A 15,330-nucleotide genomic window follows, 5' to 3' on the forward strand; every position below is an offset into this window, starting at 1 on the left:
TCTATTCTAGTCAGAAATTTGTTGTGACTTAATGAGATAATATTCCTCCTCTCTGGTGTCCACCGTTGTTCCAGGAATCATTGCTGGAGCTCTTCTCCAGTTCGATCTCATTAGGCTCTCTCTCTATGAATGCACTTTTCAACCATCTCATTGTTGACCACAGATTGTCTTTTCATACTCTGTAAAGAGAACATTTAGCCCTAGACTAACTAGCATTCTAGGCTGTGTCTGTCGCTGCCAGAATCTCCAAATCATGGCTTCGAGAGGCTTTATCAGGCTACTGCATGTTTCCTACTTTCAAGATTCTTTGAATGACATGCCTCAAGTTTGAGGGCTTTGTAAGCCCCTCTTTCCTAAATACCAACATCCCGGCCTGTGCAGCCTTGCATTGTTGTGAGCTCTTTGCCTTTCATGTTGGATTCAATCCACCTTTTGGATTAGACAAGGTCTGTATACCAGACCTTCGTGCTTGGCATCTTCCAATAGCCGCTCACAGTAGTGAGATTCCTTATATTCCATGTCACTCACCTATTCGGTGGCTTTGGCATAATCTCCATTACCAAGAAATCTGTGCTATCTAGGTCAGGGTTTTTCCCTGCCCTTAGTTTACACTTGCCATTTATTATGGACCATCAAAGTTTACCTACAGTCTGTGCAACATATGGTTAGTTGGCAAGCCTGTTTTTCTACCAATGGGCATGTTTCACCTGCATTGGTGACTGTTCCACTACATCTCAGTATTTCTACATGACTCTGTAGAGTCATTATGTCAGCGGGACTGTTCGTTCCTATGTTTGCATGCCCTTGGGATTGGTTTCCCACCTGGTGATTTTATTGAGGGTCAATATGCCTTTCTTGTGTGGCATGGCACTCCCACCTCCACTGACCTAAGCTTGCTAGTCTAACCCATTTGTGTGATTCGCAGAGACCACGAAGAAGAAGGACAGGTTGCTTACCTGTAACGGTATTTCTTCGAGTGGTCATCTGCGAATTCACACAAATCCCGCCCATCCTCCCCACACAGTCGTGCCCTGCCTCTCCTTCCGTCCTGGGCTGCTGCTACTTGGCGTCCATGGAACTGAGGGTTTAGGAGGGAAACCGACTGAAAAAGACAGTTGAGAGTGGGCGGGGCTACCGCCAAAACGCCTTTAATCTCTCCAAGAAGGTTCCGAAGCTAACTGTGCAGGCACAGAATAACCCATTTGTGTGAATTCGCAGATGACCACTCGAAGAAATACCGTTACAGGTAAGCAACCTGTCCATACCAGTACACTTGATTGCCCTGATATGTAAATTGTACTCATGACAAGAGGCTGCCATCGTAACCAAGTACAAGGAAACAGAATTGTTCCCAACTGGCAAACTGGTCAGGAAAGGCTGCCTACTGTCACCCTATTTATTCATATCAATCAAAACAAGGTGATAACCTAAACTTAAAATAAAACAACAAAAGAAACAGAAAAGTCTATGAGAAATTGTTAACAGAATAAAACATAAAAATAATTTTAACATCTAAAATACATTCAAATGGTGCAATGACAAAGAATTCCCTTATATCAAAATATACAGTGTATAAAGAATGCAATACACTGTGCAAATATGCATGAAAAAGAGAAAAAAAATCTTAACATTTAAACACGTTTCGTCATACCCATTCCTCATTGGTAAAGCAAAGCTAAAAGATGGGAATGTAGTGAAATGATTTAGTATATAATTCACATATGAATACACCATATTGTAAAATAATAATCAAACAGATATACTTGTGAAAACCAAAGAATAATTATCCTATTGATTTTTGTGGGGTTTTCGGGCTATGTGACCATGTTCTAGAAGAGTCTCTATGGATGCTGGCCATGAAAGCCTTCGACTTCACAATTATCCTATTACCAAAGAGTCATCCAGTATCTGTAAGTAGGATGGATCAGGATTCCAATAAAAAAATTCCTATAGAAAACATATATAAATGTATATCTTAAAAACTTGGAGAAATATTTGTAATTATTTAAAAATATTGCTTCCCCATACTTACTATATCCTGGATACTCAAAAAAGTTACAAAGGCTATTGTGGATATTTCCAGATGGAAGGCTTTTTTTGGTATTATTCTTTACATCCTCTTTTAATAATAAGGCTGTGAACTTATTCAACTATTTAGCTATAGAACATAACTTAAGTAATGCTACTGCGAATGGTGAACCCCAAATTTTTAGTGCATGTGTGCAGGTTTTCAAGTTGTAATTTATCTCTTAGCATTAAGTATTTCATCATCAGTAGCTCTCCATTTCTATCTTTTTATTTTATTCCCATCCCTATAATTTCAGCTACATTTCTGTTTCTTTAAGAAGATTAGGGGATTGTTATTTCCTCCATCATATTCATCTCACACAGATCTGAGTCTTCTGGCTATTTGAAATGGGGGGAACATATGAACCAAGAAAGTCTTAACATGATCACCAAAACTAATGCTTGTGATCAAAGGTGTTATTATTTTGAAAGGAAGCTGGAGTGAAAATCAAATGTAATATAAAACAAAATGCACACTTGAATATTAATCTCAATCCAGTTTATTGGGTTGGTGTTGCTGAAAGATCATGTTTAAATTATATCAGTTACATGCATTACAAGACACTTAAGTCTGGTGTGGCTGACTTTGTGAACTGTGATTCAGAGTATTAAAGCAAAAGGTATGATTACTGTGTCAACTCTTGCCTCTTGACCCATCCTCACTAAAAGTTCCTGGAATTTGTTCAGGTTTTTGGTAAGAACAACTGATTGTTGGCCAACTCATAATTTTGTCCTGTGGTCCAAGCTTTGCTAAATATTGTTTTACTTTACTTCTATTCTGCACACTACACTGTCTCTTGTGCTTTCTGTGTTTGCCATTAAGATATTCAACATTATATCTACATGAACTATGGTATATGTCCTCTAGAATAGGTGCAGACGTCTGGACTCTGCTGAACAGACTGACGCTATACCTTTCTTTATGAAAATTGCTGTTTTGGAATTTAACTTTCGCTTTGTTGTCTGCATCATCATCTTGGTGAATTTTGCTTTTCTTTCCTTTTCAGTATTTACCAGCTTGTTGTTAAAGAAGAAAGGCCACAGAAGTCACGAAGAGCTGCAGACATCATTGAATGTTTCTCTGTCCCTGTGAGCTTCAGAAATGCTTCAAACCATGACTCTCCCCATTACTTTGCTGCTGAGCTGAAACCAGTCAACCTCCCTGTCACACAGCCCTTCACTGTGGGAGACAACAAAACGTACAATGGCTATTGGAATGCTCCACTTTCACCACTGAAAAGCTACAGCATTTACTTTCAGGCTCTCAGTAAAGCAAATGGGGTAAGTGTGTTAGATGTGCCAGTTTCCTAGCCCATCAGTGTAATTGAGATCTGGGCCTAGGGAAAACATCAGTTCCATCCACCATTTTGATTTTAAAAAAATCTGGATTTTGAACATTTATATCATTTTCAGGGACATCTCTAGTGTTTGGTGTACCAACTTCATTTAATATTTTTAGCAGAAGTACAATAGGCCAAATAGTTGCTGCTGGTGATGTATTTACTGATAGAATTTGAATAACTATATAGTTATGCATGCTAAATGGATATGGCTTAAGTTAATCATATCCTTATTTTATGAAGGTTCATCATGGGGATTATTAAAGGACGGGGAAAATTGATGGGATGTTTTGTCTGGGGGCCTGTATTTAGCAAGTTATGATACAAATCCATCTGATCTGCACCTCCCAAACAAATGGGCAAGCGGGAACATAGTCAGCATGTGAAAATATAATTATCTGTCAGGATTTACACTACTCTGCATTTTGCAGTGTACTTCTAGGCTCAAAAAAGAAGTATAAAAATGCACCTAAACCATCACGTTGAAGGCAAAGTAGGTATTATTATGCACAGGGAACTTGTAACACCTTTGAAACTAACTGAAAGAAAGGAGCTGGTAGCATAAGATTACAGACTTAAGCCTACTTCCCCCTATGCATGTTTGGAGTGGAGAGTCCAGAGACATATGTATAAAGCTAGTTGTGTGAGAGAATGTCAATTCAAATTTAAAATCTTATGGGTATGAAGATGAGGTGGTAAGTTCAGTTTTAATATGGTCATGAGGTGATAAACACAGGAGGAAGGCTGTTGAATAAAGCCAAGGAGATTAGATATCCATATGAATGCTTATTAGAATGTAGTGTAGGAAACAGGGAATGTGATGAACTAGCAAGGGCACCCTCATGAGGTTGGGGGTGAGATAGGGTTGAAATGTGTGCCAGGAAACCATTATCTCTGTTCAACCATTGCTGATGGACCAATTCTACTATTTCTCTTTTCAATCTGCTTTTGTATTATTTTTTTAAGGACAACTGTTCTGAGGTCTGATATGGAATGTCCAGGGCGATTGAAGAGTTTTACAACCGGTTTTTGTGTATTCGCATTCTTAATGTCTTATTTATGTCCATTTATCCTCTGGAGTAGAGACCGACTTGTTTGCCCAATCTGACGAGTGCTGAAGGGCATTGCTGACTTTGGCTCTGTACAGACTGGCGGTATCCACCGGCCTGGGGACGATTTTAGGGCTCGGAAGAGTGGAGCATCTGCACTCTCCAGAGCCCTACTGTGCTGTCCAGGTGCCGTTTTGGTGCATGCGTGTTCACATGGTGCGTGCACCAATGACGTGCCTCATGGCGCAATGCACAAGGGACATCACTGCGTCGCTCCAGGGCGCTAATGGCACCTCGACAGTGGTGGAGAAAGGAGCTGCGTTTTGCAGCTCCTTTTTCCAGGCGTGTTGTTGCCACAACGTGTAGTGGCTGTCACAACGATCCACAGGAGAAAGAGGCAACACCTCACCACCCCTTTCTGCCCATCTGTATTCCCCCCCCCCCCCCAATAATATGGAATAAATCACACTGGAAGATGAGTGCATGAAAGTCCCTTTAAAATTGTGGGTGATGTCATTAGAGTCTGTCATTAGGACAGAGTTGGCACCTGGGTTTGTCGCAAAGCTTTGTACTAGTGTGCACATCTGTGTTCTATGCCTTCCTGTAGGTAAGTGCCTGGTTGAGGCTGTCTGTGAGCAAGTGAAGTACTGCCACCAAGAGTTCTTGAGGAGGCACCATTATCATCCAGAATGAATTGTAGTTAATTGATGATACAACTGAATGGTCTTATTTGGGAGCTGTATGTGACCACGTGTGAGACTGTGTCATTTTCTGTCTTCAGTCTGTTGTGTAACAGATTAGTCTTTGGTACAAGTCTTGTCTTGTTTATTTGCTTGTTTGTTTGTTTACTTCATATGGTGGGTACCGTAGCTTGAGGAATATTTGTTGTAATTCCATGAGTCAGGTGTCCCTGTCTGGTGGATCTGAGCAGATGTGATTGTATTGGAGGGTTTGACTGTAGATTATGGATCAGGCAGTGTATTCAGAGTGAAAACTGGAGGCACAAAAGTATGTGTATCAATCAGTGGGTTTGCAATATAGTGTAGTGCTTAGATGTCCTTTTTGTAGCTATACCATGATATCCAGAAAGTGAATCTGTTCTGTTGATAGTTCCAAGGTGAGACTGATTGTGGGGTGGAACTTGTTGAAACTCTGGTGGATTATCTTGAGTGAATCTTTTCCATGTGTCCAAATTCTGAAGGTATTGTCAATGTACCTCAGATAGAGGAGTGGTTTCAGGGTGTGGGAATTTAAAAAGTGTTAACCATGAAAATGTTGACATATTATTTTATTTATTTTATTTATTTAGAGTATTCATACCCCACTTTTCAGTCACAAAGGCTCTCAGAGAACCTTACAGTTATTATTTTTAATTAGATGGTTCCCTGCCCTCAGGCTTACAATCTAAAAAGACACAACACCAAAGAAGGGAATGGTGGTGGGGAAGAGGATCAGGTCCAGCAATTCTTCTCTAGACCAAGGCAGATGGACTGGAGGGAGGGCTCTGCTTCTTAATCTAGGCCAGGCCCGATGGAGCTGGGCCTGCATCTCTCCCTCCAAGGATAAATGACACCAGATGGACTGGAGGGAGGGCTCTGGTTCCATGTACATGTCCATGACAGTACCATTAACTTGAAGGTATATGTTCCTACCACAGGTGAAGTATTTGTGTGTGAGAAAAAAAATGGCAGACCTTGGTGGCTAGGTCTGCTAAGGTCCCATCTGGAATGGTGTTCTGATGGCTTGTAGTCCAGCCTTATACAGGATGTTGGTATACAGTGATTCTACATCCATCATGGCTAAGATGAAATTCTATGGGAAGCAGTGAATGGATTGTACTTTCTGTAAGAAGTCAGTAGTGCCGTTCACATAGCTGGGTGTGTTTGTAGCATGTGGTTTAAGGATATTGTCCATATATTTAGAGGCACCAACTGTAAATATTCCAATGCTAGAGACAATAGGCCAACAAGGGTTGCCCTGTTTATTTATTTTTGTGTATATGTATGTGTAATAGATGGAATGTGCCTGGTCAAGGCTCCTGGGGTATGTCAACTAGGATTTAGTTTTGCACTTCCATGGGAAATTCCCTGAGTAGTCTGTGTAATTCCTCCCTGGGATCATTAGGCATGATTCTTGAAAATGTAGTGTTGAAAAGTTGCCCCTTAGCCTTCTTTGTTCATGATTTGTCCATGATGACTAGTAGATATCATTACATGGAAGACACATGGTTTTGCTGGTCCCAAGCCACCGTTACCCTAAAGTAAATGCAGGAATAAATATTAACTGGAACACTAGTATGGGTGTAAGTGCTAATTCCCTCATCTGTACTTACTACAATTTCAATTGCCAAAAATGTATTCTCTCTCTCTTTCCCTTCCTCTCTCTTTCTTTGATTTATACAAATGGGACTGAAAAAGGTTTTATAGTACAGTGGGACCTTGGTATCTACTGGGATTTGGTTCCAGGACCCTCCGTGGATACCCAAATCCATGGAATGAAAAATCAAGATTTGCTTTTTGGAATTTTTTGGAATGTTTCCAAGCCATGGATGTTTAAATCAGTTGATAAAAAAATCTGTGGATATAAACGGCCAATGTAATTTAAACAAAATTCATCTAAGATCTTATTTTTCAAAAAATAAAATAAAGTAAAAATACCGAAATAAATCATTATATTTGAAAAAAGCATGTGGTTACAAGCTTTTAAAATATAATATAAACAGTACATAAATTTCAAAATATATGGATTAAACAATTGAATAGATATGTATAGGATTGTTAGTCTATGGTTCTTTATTAGTAGATAGTCTCTCCTTTCTAGCCAAATTTCAAATTAACCTTTATATTAGGAACTATAAAAGACACATCATTACCCTTTGTGTGGTGGTTTTGTTTTGTTTTTTGGCATATGTTCTGTGTGATTAATAGTAGGGATTCCAGATGCATTTAAGAGTCAATGGGAAGAACTATGTTTGATATATATATATATCACAGCTGTGCCAAAATATGTCATCTACATCCAGTATGTGTGTGGGAAATGAAATTAACATAACCATTTGTGAATTAACTGGGGATTTTTTTAATTTCAGTAATTTAATCCAAACAGGTACCAGCTTGACCTCATTTTTGCCTTATTAAAATGGTTACTGAAAACCATTGCTTCTTTAAGGGATATATAACCATGTGAATCATAGACTCATAGAAGCATAGAGTTGGATGGCCATCCAGCCTCTGTTTGAAGACCTCTAAGTAAGGAGACTCCACTACACTCCGAGGGAGTTTGTTCCACTGTCAAACAGCCCTTACTGTCAGGAAGTTCCTCTTAACCTTCTCTTCTCCAGGCTAAACATATATCAAACATCTCAGGGTAGGGGAGAGAGAAACATATTTAAAAGAGAGAGAGGGGGGGTGGGTCTGGAAACCATGTCCTATGAGGAACGACTTAAGGAGTTGGGGACGTTTAGCCTGGAGAAGAGAAGGCTAAGAGGTGTTATGATAGCCCTGTTTAAATATTTGAAGGGATGTCATATTCAGGAGGGAGCAAGCTTGTTTTCTGCTGCTCCAGAGACTAGGACCTGGAGGAATGGATGCAAGCTGCAGGAAAAGAGATTCCACCTCAACATTAGGAGGAACTTCCTGACAGTGAGGGCTGTTCGACAGTGGAACAAACTCCCTCGGAGTGTGGTGGAGTCTCCTCCCTTAGAGGTCTTCAAACAGAGGCTGGATGACCATCTGTCGGGGATGCTTTGATTGTGATTTCCTGCATGGCAAGGGGTTGGACTGGATGGCCCTTGCGGTCTCTTCCAACTCTACGATTCTATTATTCTATGATTCTAGAAACCATGCCCTAGAAGGAGTGGCTTAGGGAGCTGGGTATTTTTTTTTTCATGGAGAAGCAAAGTTTAAGAGATGACCCAATAGCCATCTTGTTTTCTGCTCCTAGAATATTAGGACATAGAAAAATGGATTCAGACTATAGCAAAAGAAATTCAGGCCTGGTACATACTGGCAGGAAGAGGCGTCCTGGAGGCAATTCTAGAGTTAGTGAGCATGCACCAAATGCACACTCCCTAATCCTAGCATGTCACAGCAGTGGCATAATGGTGACCTCCTGTCCACATGGGGGCCACCATTGTGACATAAGTGACACACAGCGTATAGACGTCACTGCGCATCGCTTACATCACAAGTGCGCCAGTGGCGCACTCGTGACAGCCGAGCAACGTCCCAAGAGGACCCCGGTTTTTCTGGGTGCTTTTGGGGGCGGAGAGACACCATGCAGTTTGGATGCTGCAGTGTTCACCGGAGGAAAACTGGGTGCTTCCAGCCCACCCTTAACTGTCCAGCTCTCACATTCATACATGGTAATAGGGAATACAATGGCTTGTATGATTCTAACTTTTGTGCTCATTTGTATATCTTTGAATTTTAGATTTTTTTCTACTTCTTTCATAGCCACCCTCCCTATTCTTAATCTTCTGATTTCCTGACTGCAGTCTCCATTTCTATTAATGTTTGATCCCAGATATGGGAATTCTTTTACTATTTCTGTTTCTTCATTGTGTAGGTTGAACTTCTGAAGGTCCTTTGTCCTTTGCTCTTCATTCCATGTGTCCTTCAGTTTGTTATCTCTTTTGTTTATACTGTGTATTCTTCTGTGTATTGCATGCAACATGTTTTTATTCCCTCCTGGTTTTGAATTACGTTTTTTTATTATTGTCATAGAGCTTCCCAGTCCATGTTTTGAATTTTCCTTTGATTTCCAGGATCTTTTCTTCCCTTTTTGTTGTCTTCTTTTTCTCTGTATTGGTCATTGTAGTAATTTTCTTTATCTTTCCACACAAGCTGTTATACTGTTGCATTCATAATTCTTAGTCTGTTTCTGTCTCCTTTTGTTTTTCTTCTCTTCTTTTCTTTATTGCTTGTACTGTTTTTTCTATCATCCATGTTTTTTTCTCTTTCTTTTTGTTTATTGAAAGTGTCTGTCTGCATTCTTCTTATATTATGTCCTGGGCCTCAGACCATAGTTCCTGTGGTTCTCAGTCTATTACGTTTAGTAGAATCATAGAATCATAGAATCATAGAGTTGGAAGAGACTGCAAGGGCCATCCAGTCCAACCCCCTGCCATGCAGGAAATCCAGATCAAAGCATCCCCGACAGATGGCCATCCAGCCTCCGTTTGAAGACCTCCAAGGAGGGAGACTCCACTACACTCCTAGGAAGTGTGTTCCACTGTCGAACAGCCCTTACTGTCAGGAAATTCCTCCTAATGTTGAGGTGGAATCTCTTTTCCTGTAACTTGCATCCATTGTTCCGGGTCCTGTTCTCTGGAGCAGCAGAAAACAAGCTTGCTCCCTCCTCAATCTGACATCCCTTCAAGTATTTAAATAGGGCTATCATATCACCTCTTAACCTTCTCTTCTCCAGGCTAAACATCCCCAGCTCCCTGAGTCATTCCTCATAGGGCAAGGTTTCCAGACCTTTCACCATTTTAGTCGCCCTCCTTTGGACACGCTCCAGTTTCTCAATGTCCTTTTTGAATTGTGTGAATATGTTTCTTAGATTGTCAGTAAATTCTGTTAAGCTATTATTTAGATCATATTTTGGTAAAATCACTAGTTTTATTTTCTTCTTGAGTCTTACTCTTATTTTTGATTAGTAATTCATGATCTGTGCCACAGTAGGCACCTGGTCTAGTCTTGGCTACCAGTATAGAGTTCTGCCATCTTTTACTTATCCTTACGGATATTAAGTGAGAATATTAATATCGTTACAGATATTAAGGATATTTTTTTCTTCGTGATAAGAGTTGTTAACCAATATAAGATATTGCCTTGGAGTGAGGTGGAATCTCCTTCCTTGGAGGTATTTAAACAGAGGCTGGATGGCCCTCTGTCAGGGGTGCTTTGATTGTGTCTTCCTGCATAACAGGGGGTTTGATTGGATGGCCTTTGGGGTCTCTTTCAACTGAGTCTATGGTTCTATGAAAACCTTGCATATGTTGAATAATGCTATGTAGAGAGATCTTGTAGCACTTCTGAAACAAACTGAAAGAAAAGATGGCAGCATTTTAAAAGCATCTGAGGAAGTAGACTGAAGTCTATGAAAACTCATGTTGCCATCTTCTTTCTTTCAGTTAGTCTCAAAGGTGCTACAAGATCTCTCTGTATACTGATTCTACAAACTAACATACCTATATCTTTGAATTCTGTCACTTGAATAATGCTACCTGTCAACCTCCCTGTAGATTGCTGTGTGTTATATCATTTTATTGCATGGTCCCCGTGGAATCAATGAGAATTAATTGTATTTCTCTCCCCCCCCCCCCCACAATTATAATGCTTGGTTAGGCTCATGATTTATTTTGACATTTTCCTTTACACCAAATTCTGACACATTTCATCTAAGCATCTGGCTTTTGAAAAACTCACAGAGCAAAATTCACACCATTCAAAAACAGGTGCTTTGCACAACAAAGCCAAACAATATTCTTTTTCACACATGTTCAATTTACACTATCTTCTAGGAGAAACAGTGCACAGTCCAACTTGCCTATGGCACCCTGAAGACTAAAACTGAAATGAAGTCTTATCCTGACACACCCCAAAACAAATATAGCACTTGAAGTAGAAGGCAAGGAGGCCCATGATCTAATTCAGCTGCAATTTACCACGCTTGTTATATAGCTGACTATTAATTAAGCTCTCGTTCAGTGCAACAATCACCACTAATGTTAACAAAGAGCATGGAACAGAGTTTTCTATGTAAGAAAACGAAACGGTAACAGTGCAAAAATCCTATCCTCTTGTTACAGCTTTGGGAGAAAAAAAGACAAGATTTTGATTGTGTAGTACATTAATTTGAAAGGAAAGTTTATCACAATTTTAAGATGAAGTACATAAACAACAAGAACAACAAAATTTTCATCCGAACTGTACTCTATAGGCAGGGATCACATGGCACACAGATACACTCATATTTGCCAAATAGCAGGACATGATTGGCCTTACATGATGTATAACATTATATCCAATGTACATCAGTTGTCCAAAAAGTTTGGTTCTCTACATCTCTTATGAAGAAGTACAGTTGTCAGCTTGCTTGATTTCCTTGGGTACACATGACAGATAACATTTATCCAAACGCAGTTATTGATAAGGCTAAATTTAGAATCGGAGGAAGTCAGAAATTGGCTGACTTATTTTAATTTAATCTGAATTATCTGATAGTGCTTCTTCTTATGCAGAAGGGGAGCAACTGTGCCAGAGCTTGTTCAATGCAGAACTTATCCTTCAGGGAGGGGATATATGGGGACTGAAATTTCCAGTGACTCACTGCTCAATTAATTGCTCCAGGAGTCACTATAAGTGTAATAGTTCTCATTATTAGGAACAGCCATGCTTAATGGATGATACCTATATTGCCTATGATGTTAAGTGAGCTCTACTGGGTTTATTTGTTCAAGGTTCTCTCAAGAGTTCTTCAAAAGATATTTGAATTTCTTTTAAGAGTTATCTGAGGCACTGTAAGCATGGGCCAAAAGGCCCATGTTCCCCCTGCTTGGCATTGTCCTGTCCAAACAACACATGCCAATATCCCTGGGTAAGGATTGGGTCAGGATCAGGCCCAATCCCAAACCAAAAGGTCCTTAATCCAAAGGACCTGTGGTATCCTGCTCATCTGTTTAGGCCCTGAGAGATTATTTCTGGGGTTCCAAAAACTTTAAATCTCACAATTCAAATTAATGGCCAGTAGAAGCGTTATTTATTTTTTAGGTTGGGTGGGCAACTGAGGGGACAAATGTTCAGGTTGGTTACTAGAGTCGGCCCTTCTTATACATGGATTTTTTATACACGGATTCAAGCATCCATGATTAAAAATGTTCAAAAAAAGTATAAATTTCAAATATCAAATCTTAAGTTTCCATTTTTTATAAGGGATACCATTTTGCTATGTCATTATATTTAATGGGACTTGAGCATCCAAGGATTTTATTATCCACGGGGGATCTTGGAACCAAACCCCAGCGTATAACAAGGGTCCACTGTATTTGAAGAATGCACTTTTAAAAAACCTTTTAACTGTGTTTGGTGTATTTATTTTAGGGCTTTTTTGTTTTTAGTTGTTCAAAGTATTTTTTAAAAAAAAAACACAAAATAGAAAGAGTTAACACATATTTGCTTTTAAATTTTATTAAGTATTAACAAATTCAGATAACATACTAGTACCCCACAGGTTTAATCAAATGGTTTTTATTTTAAACCATAATGGATTTATTTCAAATCCTTACATTTATTTTTATATCATTCAATATTATTTTTAAATTGATTATTATTTAATTAAACTCATTAAATTGATTCTAGTATAAATCTACACTAATAATGCCAAACTGATTGATGTTGGGATTTTCAATTTAATTTAATCTAATATACTTAACAGCCGAGGTAGACAAAGCATAAGTTAGCTGGACACAGCTGGAATTCTATAATTGCTGGTGGGATAATATTCCATGGATCATAGAGACATCAAAATGGCTATGCAGTGGCTGCTGACATTAGAGTGACACCAGAACATGTTGGGGGAGTTTTCTCTTTTTAATTAAAAGTTGCTTTATTAAAGGATTCAGTTGCTTTTTTGGGTGTAATTACCCAACAAAATTTATTGTTTCATTTAGTAATTGCTTTTAGTTTTAGCACCAGGGAAAGACCTTCCCCTTGGAAGACTCCATCTTTTCTATAAAGTCTACAGACTTGGAAGAGTGTCCTTTGTTTGACTTCCAGTAAATGGCCGGCAGGAGAGCAACCCATGATAAAGAGTATAATTGGCTGGATTTTATGGATATAGGGAAATTAGTTGAATTCACATTAGTTGAAATTCACAGTAATGTTTATACATTCCAAAGCCAGATGTATTCTTCTGAGAAAATTTGTCATTAAAAATCCAAACATTGAAATGTTCATCTTTACAAAACATGAAAATAGTAAAATTGTAGAATCATAGAATTGGAAGCGATCTTAAGGTCCATCTCATCTAGAACTCTATAAGTGCAGGAATCCACAGCTAAGTATCCCTGACAGATGGCCATCTATCATCTATTCTATAAAAGGAGAGTCTACCAACTATTGGCAGATGCTTCCACTGTCAGATAGCTTTTACTGCAGTGTCTGACTGTTTTGTATACACTGGTCCAGGCACCATCCTCAGTAGAAAATAACCTTACTCCATCTTCCACATGAGAGTCATTCATATCATTGTTGTTCAGTTCCTCAATTGTTCTTTATAGGGCTTATTTCCAGTACCATTATTATTGCCCTGCTTTGGACACATTCAGGATATCCTTTTTGTAATGAAGTGCTCACAACTGGACACTATATTAGAATCATAGAATCATAGAATCATAGAATCATAGAATTGTAGAGTTGGAAGAGACCACTAGGGCCATCCAGTCCAACCCCCTGCCATGCAGGAAATCCAAATCAAAGCATCCCTGACCGATGGCCATCCAGCCTCTGTTTAAAGACCTCCAAGGAAGGAGACTCTATCACCCTCCGAGGGAGTGCATTCCACTGTCAAACAGCCCTTACTGTCAGGAAGTTCCTCCTAATGTTCAGGTGGAATCTCTTTTCCTGTAGCTTGCATCCACTGTTCCGGGTCCCGTTCTCTGGAGCAGCAGAAAACAAGCTTGCTCCCTCTTCAACATGACATCCTTTCAAATATTTAAACAGGGCTATCATATCACCTCTTAACCTTCTTTTCTCCAGGCTAAACATCCCCAGCTCCCTAAGTCGTTCCTCATAGGGCATGGTTTCCAGACCCTTCACCATTTTTGTCGCCCTCCTTTGGACACGCTCCAGTTTCTCAATGTCCTTTCTGAATTGTGGCGCCCAGAACTGGACACAATATTCTAGGTGGGGCCTGACCAAAGCAGAATACAGTGGCACTATTACTTCTCTTGAGCTAGACACTATACTTTTATTGATGCAGCCTAAAATTGCATTGGCCTTTTTAGCTGCCGCATCACACTGTTCACTCATGTTCAACTGGTGGACTACTTGGACTCCTAGATCCCTTTCACACGTAGTTTCATTCAGCCATTGGAGACAGTATTTTTTTTTAAAGCTTTAACATCACATAACAATACTCCAAAACCACATTTTCACTCATTGGAGAGCTGTAGGGTCAGAATTACTTTAAAGAATTCTAATTCCTGATCCCTAATGTACAGTTCTAAATATTCTTAAAGGTTTCACGAGACATGTTTGAGGGGAAAGAAATCATTGGTATCAGTGCCATGAGATAAGAAAATTGTTTTTGAAGTTTCTTTAGTCCGTAGAGAAAACATTTGCCATAATGAGGTGCTATTGAAACTGAGCAATATTTTAAATCTTTTAAATCTACTATTAAGATATAGCAAGCTACACTGCAATGCCATGCTGATGCTTGCAAAATGTATCCATATTAATGAAACCCTGTTGCATACTGTAATCTATGCAGTATTTATTACACCAGAGACATGTACATGGCAGTGTAAGAACATAAGTGAGAAAGAAAGCCTGCAGCTTGTTACCACCTGACAAAGTAACTTTTCAGAAGCACAGAGGTATATTATGATGTGCAAGATGGTCTTGTGCCAAAAGGGGATGAGCTATGTCAAATAATACAGGGGGGAATTCTGAATACATAATAAGACAGATTTACTAGAGAAGGGATGAAGATAAGTTTTCTGTAAATCAAGAATTGGGATGGGCATTAACCATCATCTCAATATTGGTTGTGGCAAGGAACATTTGAAACTAATGCCTGCTTATTGGTTAACCCTGTCCTTTCATATTAGGTCCCTTATGTTCATACATAATGAATATATTTCCTAGGTA

At 39.2% G+C, this 15,330-nt stretch overlaps 1 protein-coding gene across 14 annotated transcripts in view; it reads left to right on the forward strand.

Moving 5' to 3' along the window:
- Nucleotides 1–15,330, forward strand: part of LOC149315753 (receptor-type tyrosine-protein phosphatase T) — an 849,328-nt gene that overhangs the window by 671,959 nt on the left and 162,039 nt on the right. For all 14 annotated transcript variants that reach the window (XM_089514002.1, XM_089514000.1, XM_089514008.1 and 11 more), the window contains exon 12: nucleotides 3,075–3,348. In XM_089514002.1, the coding sequence (XP_089370128.1) occupies nucleotides 3,075–3,348 (274 nt within the window). The remainder of the gene's footprint in view (nucleotides 1–3,074; nucleotides 3,349–15,330) is intronic.

The sequence above is a fragment of the Sceloporus occidentalis genome, unplaced genomic scaffold, assembly GCF_023333645.1.
Source record: "Sceloporus occidentalis isolate IW3139 unplaced genomic scaffold, rSceOcc1.0.p SCAF_3, whole genome shotgun sequence".
Taxonomy (NCBI): domain Eukaryota; kingdom Metazoa; phylum Chordata; class Lepidosauria; order Squamata; family Phrynosomatidae; genus Sceloporus; species Sceloporus occidentalis.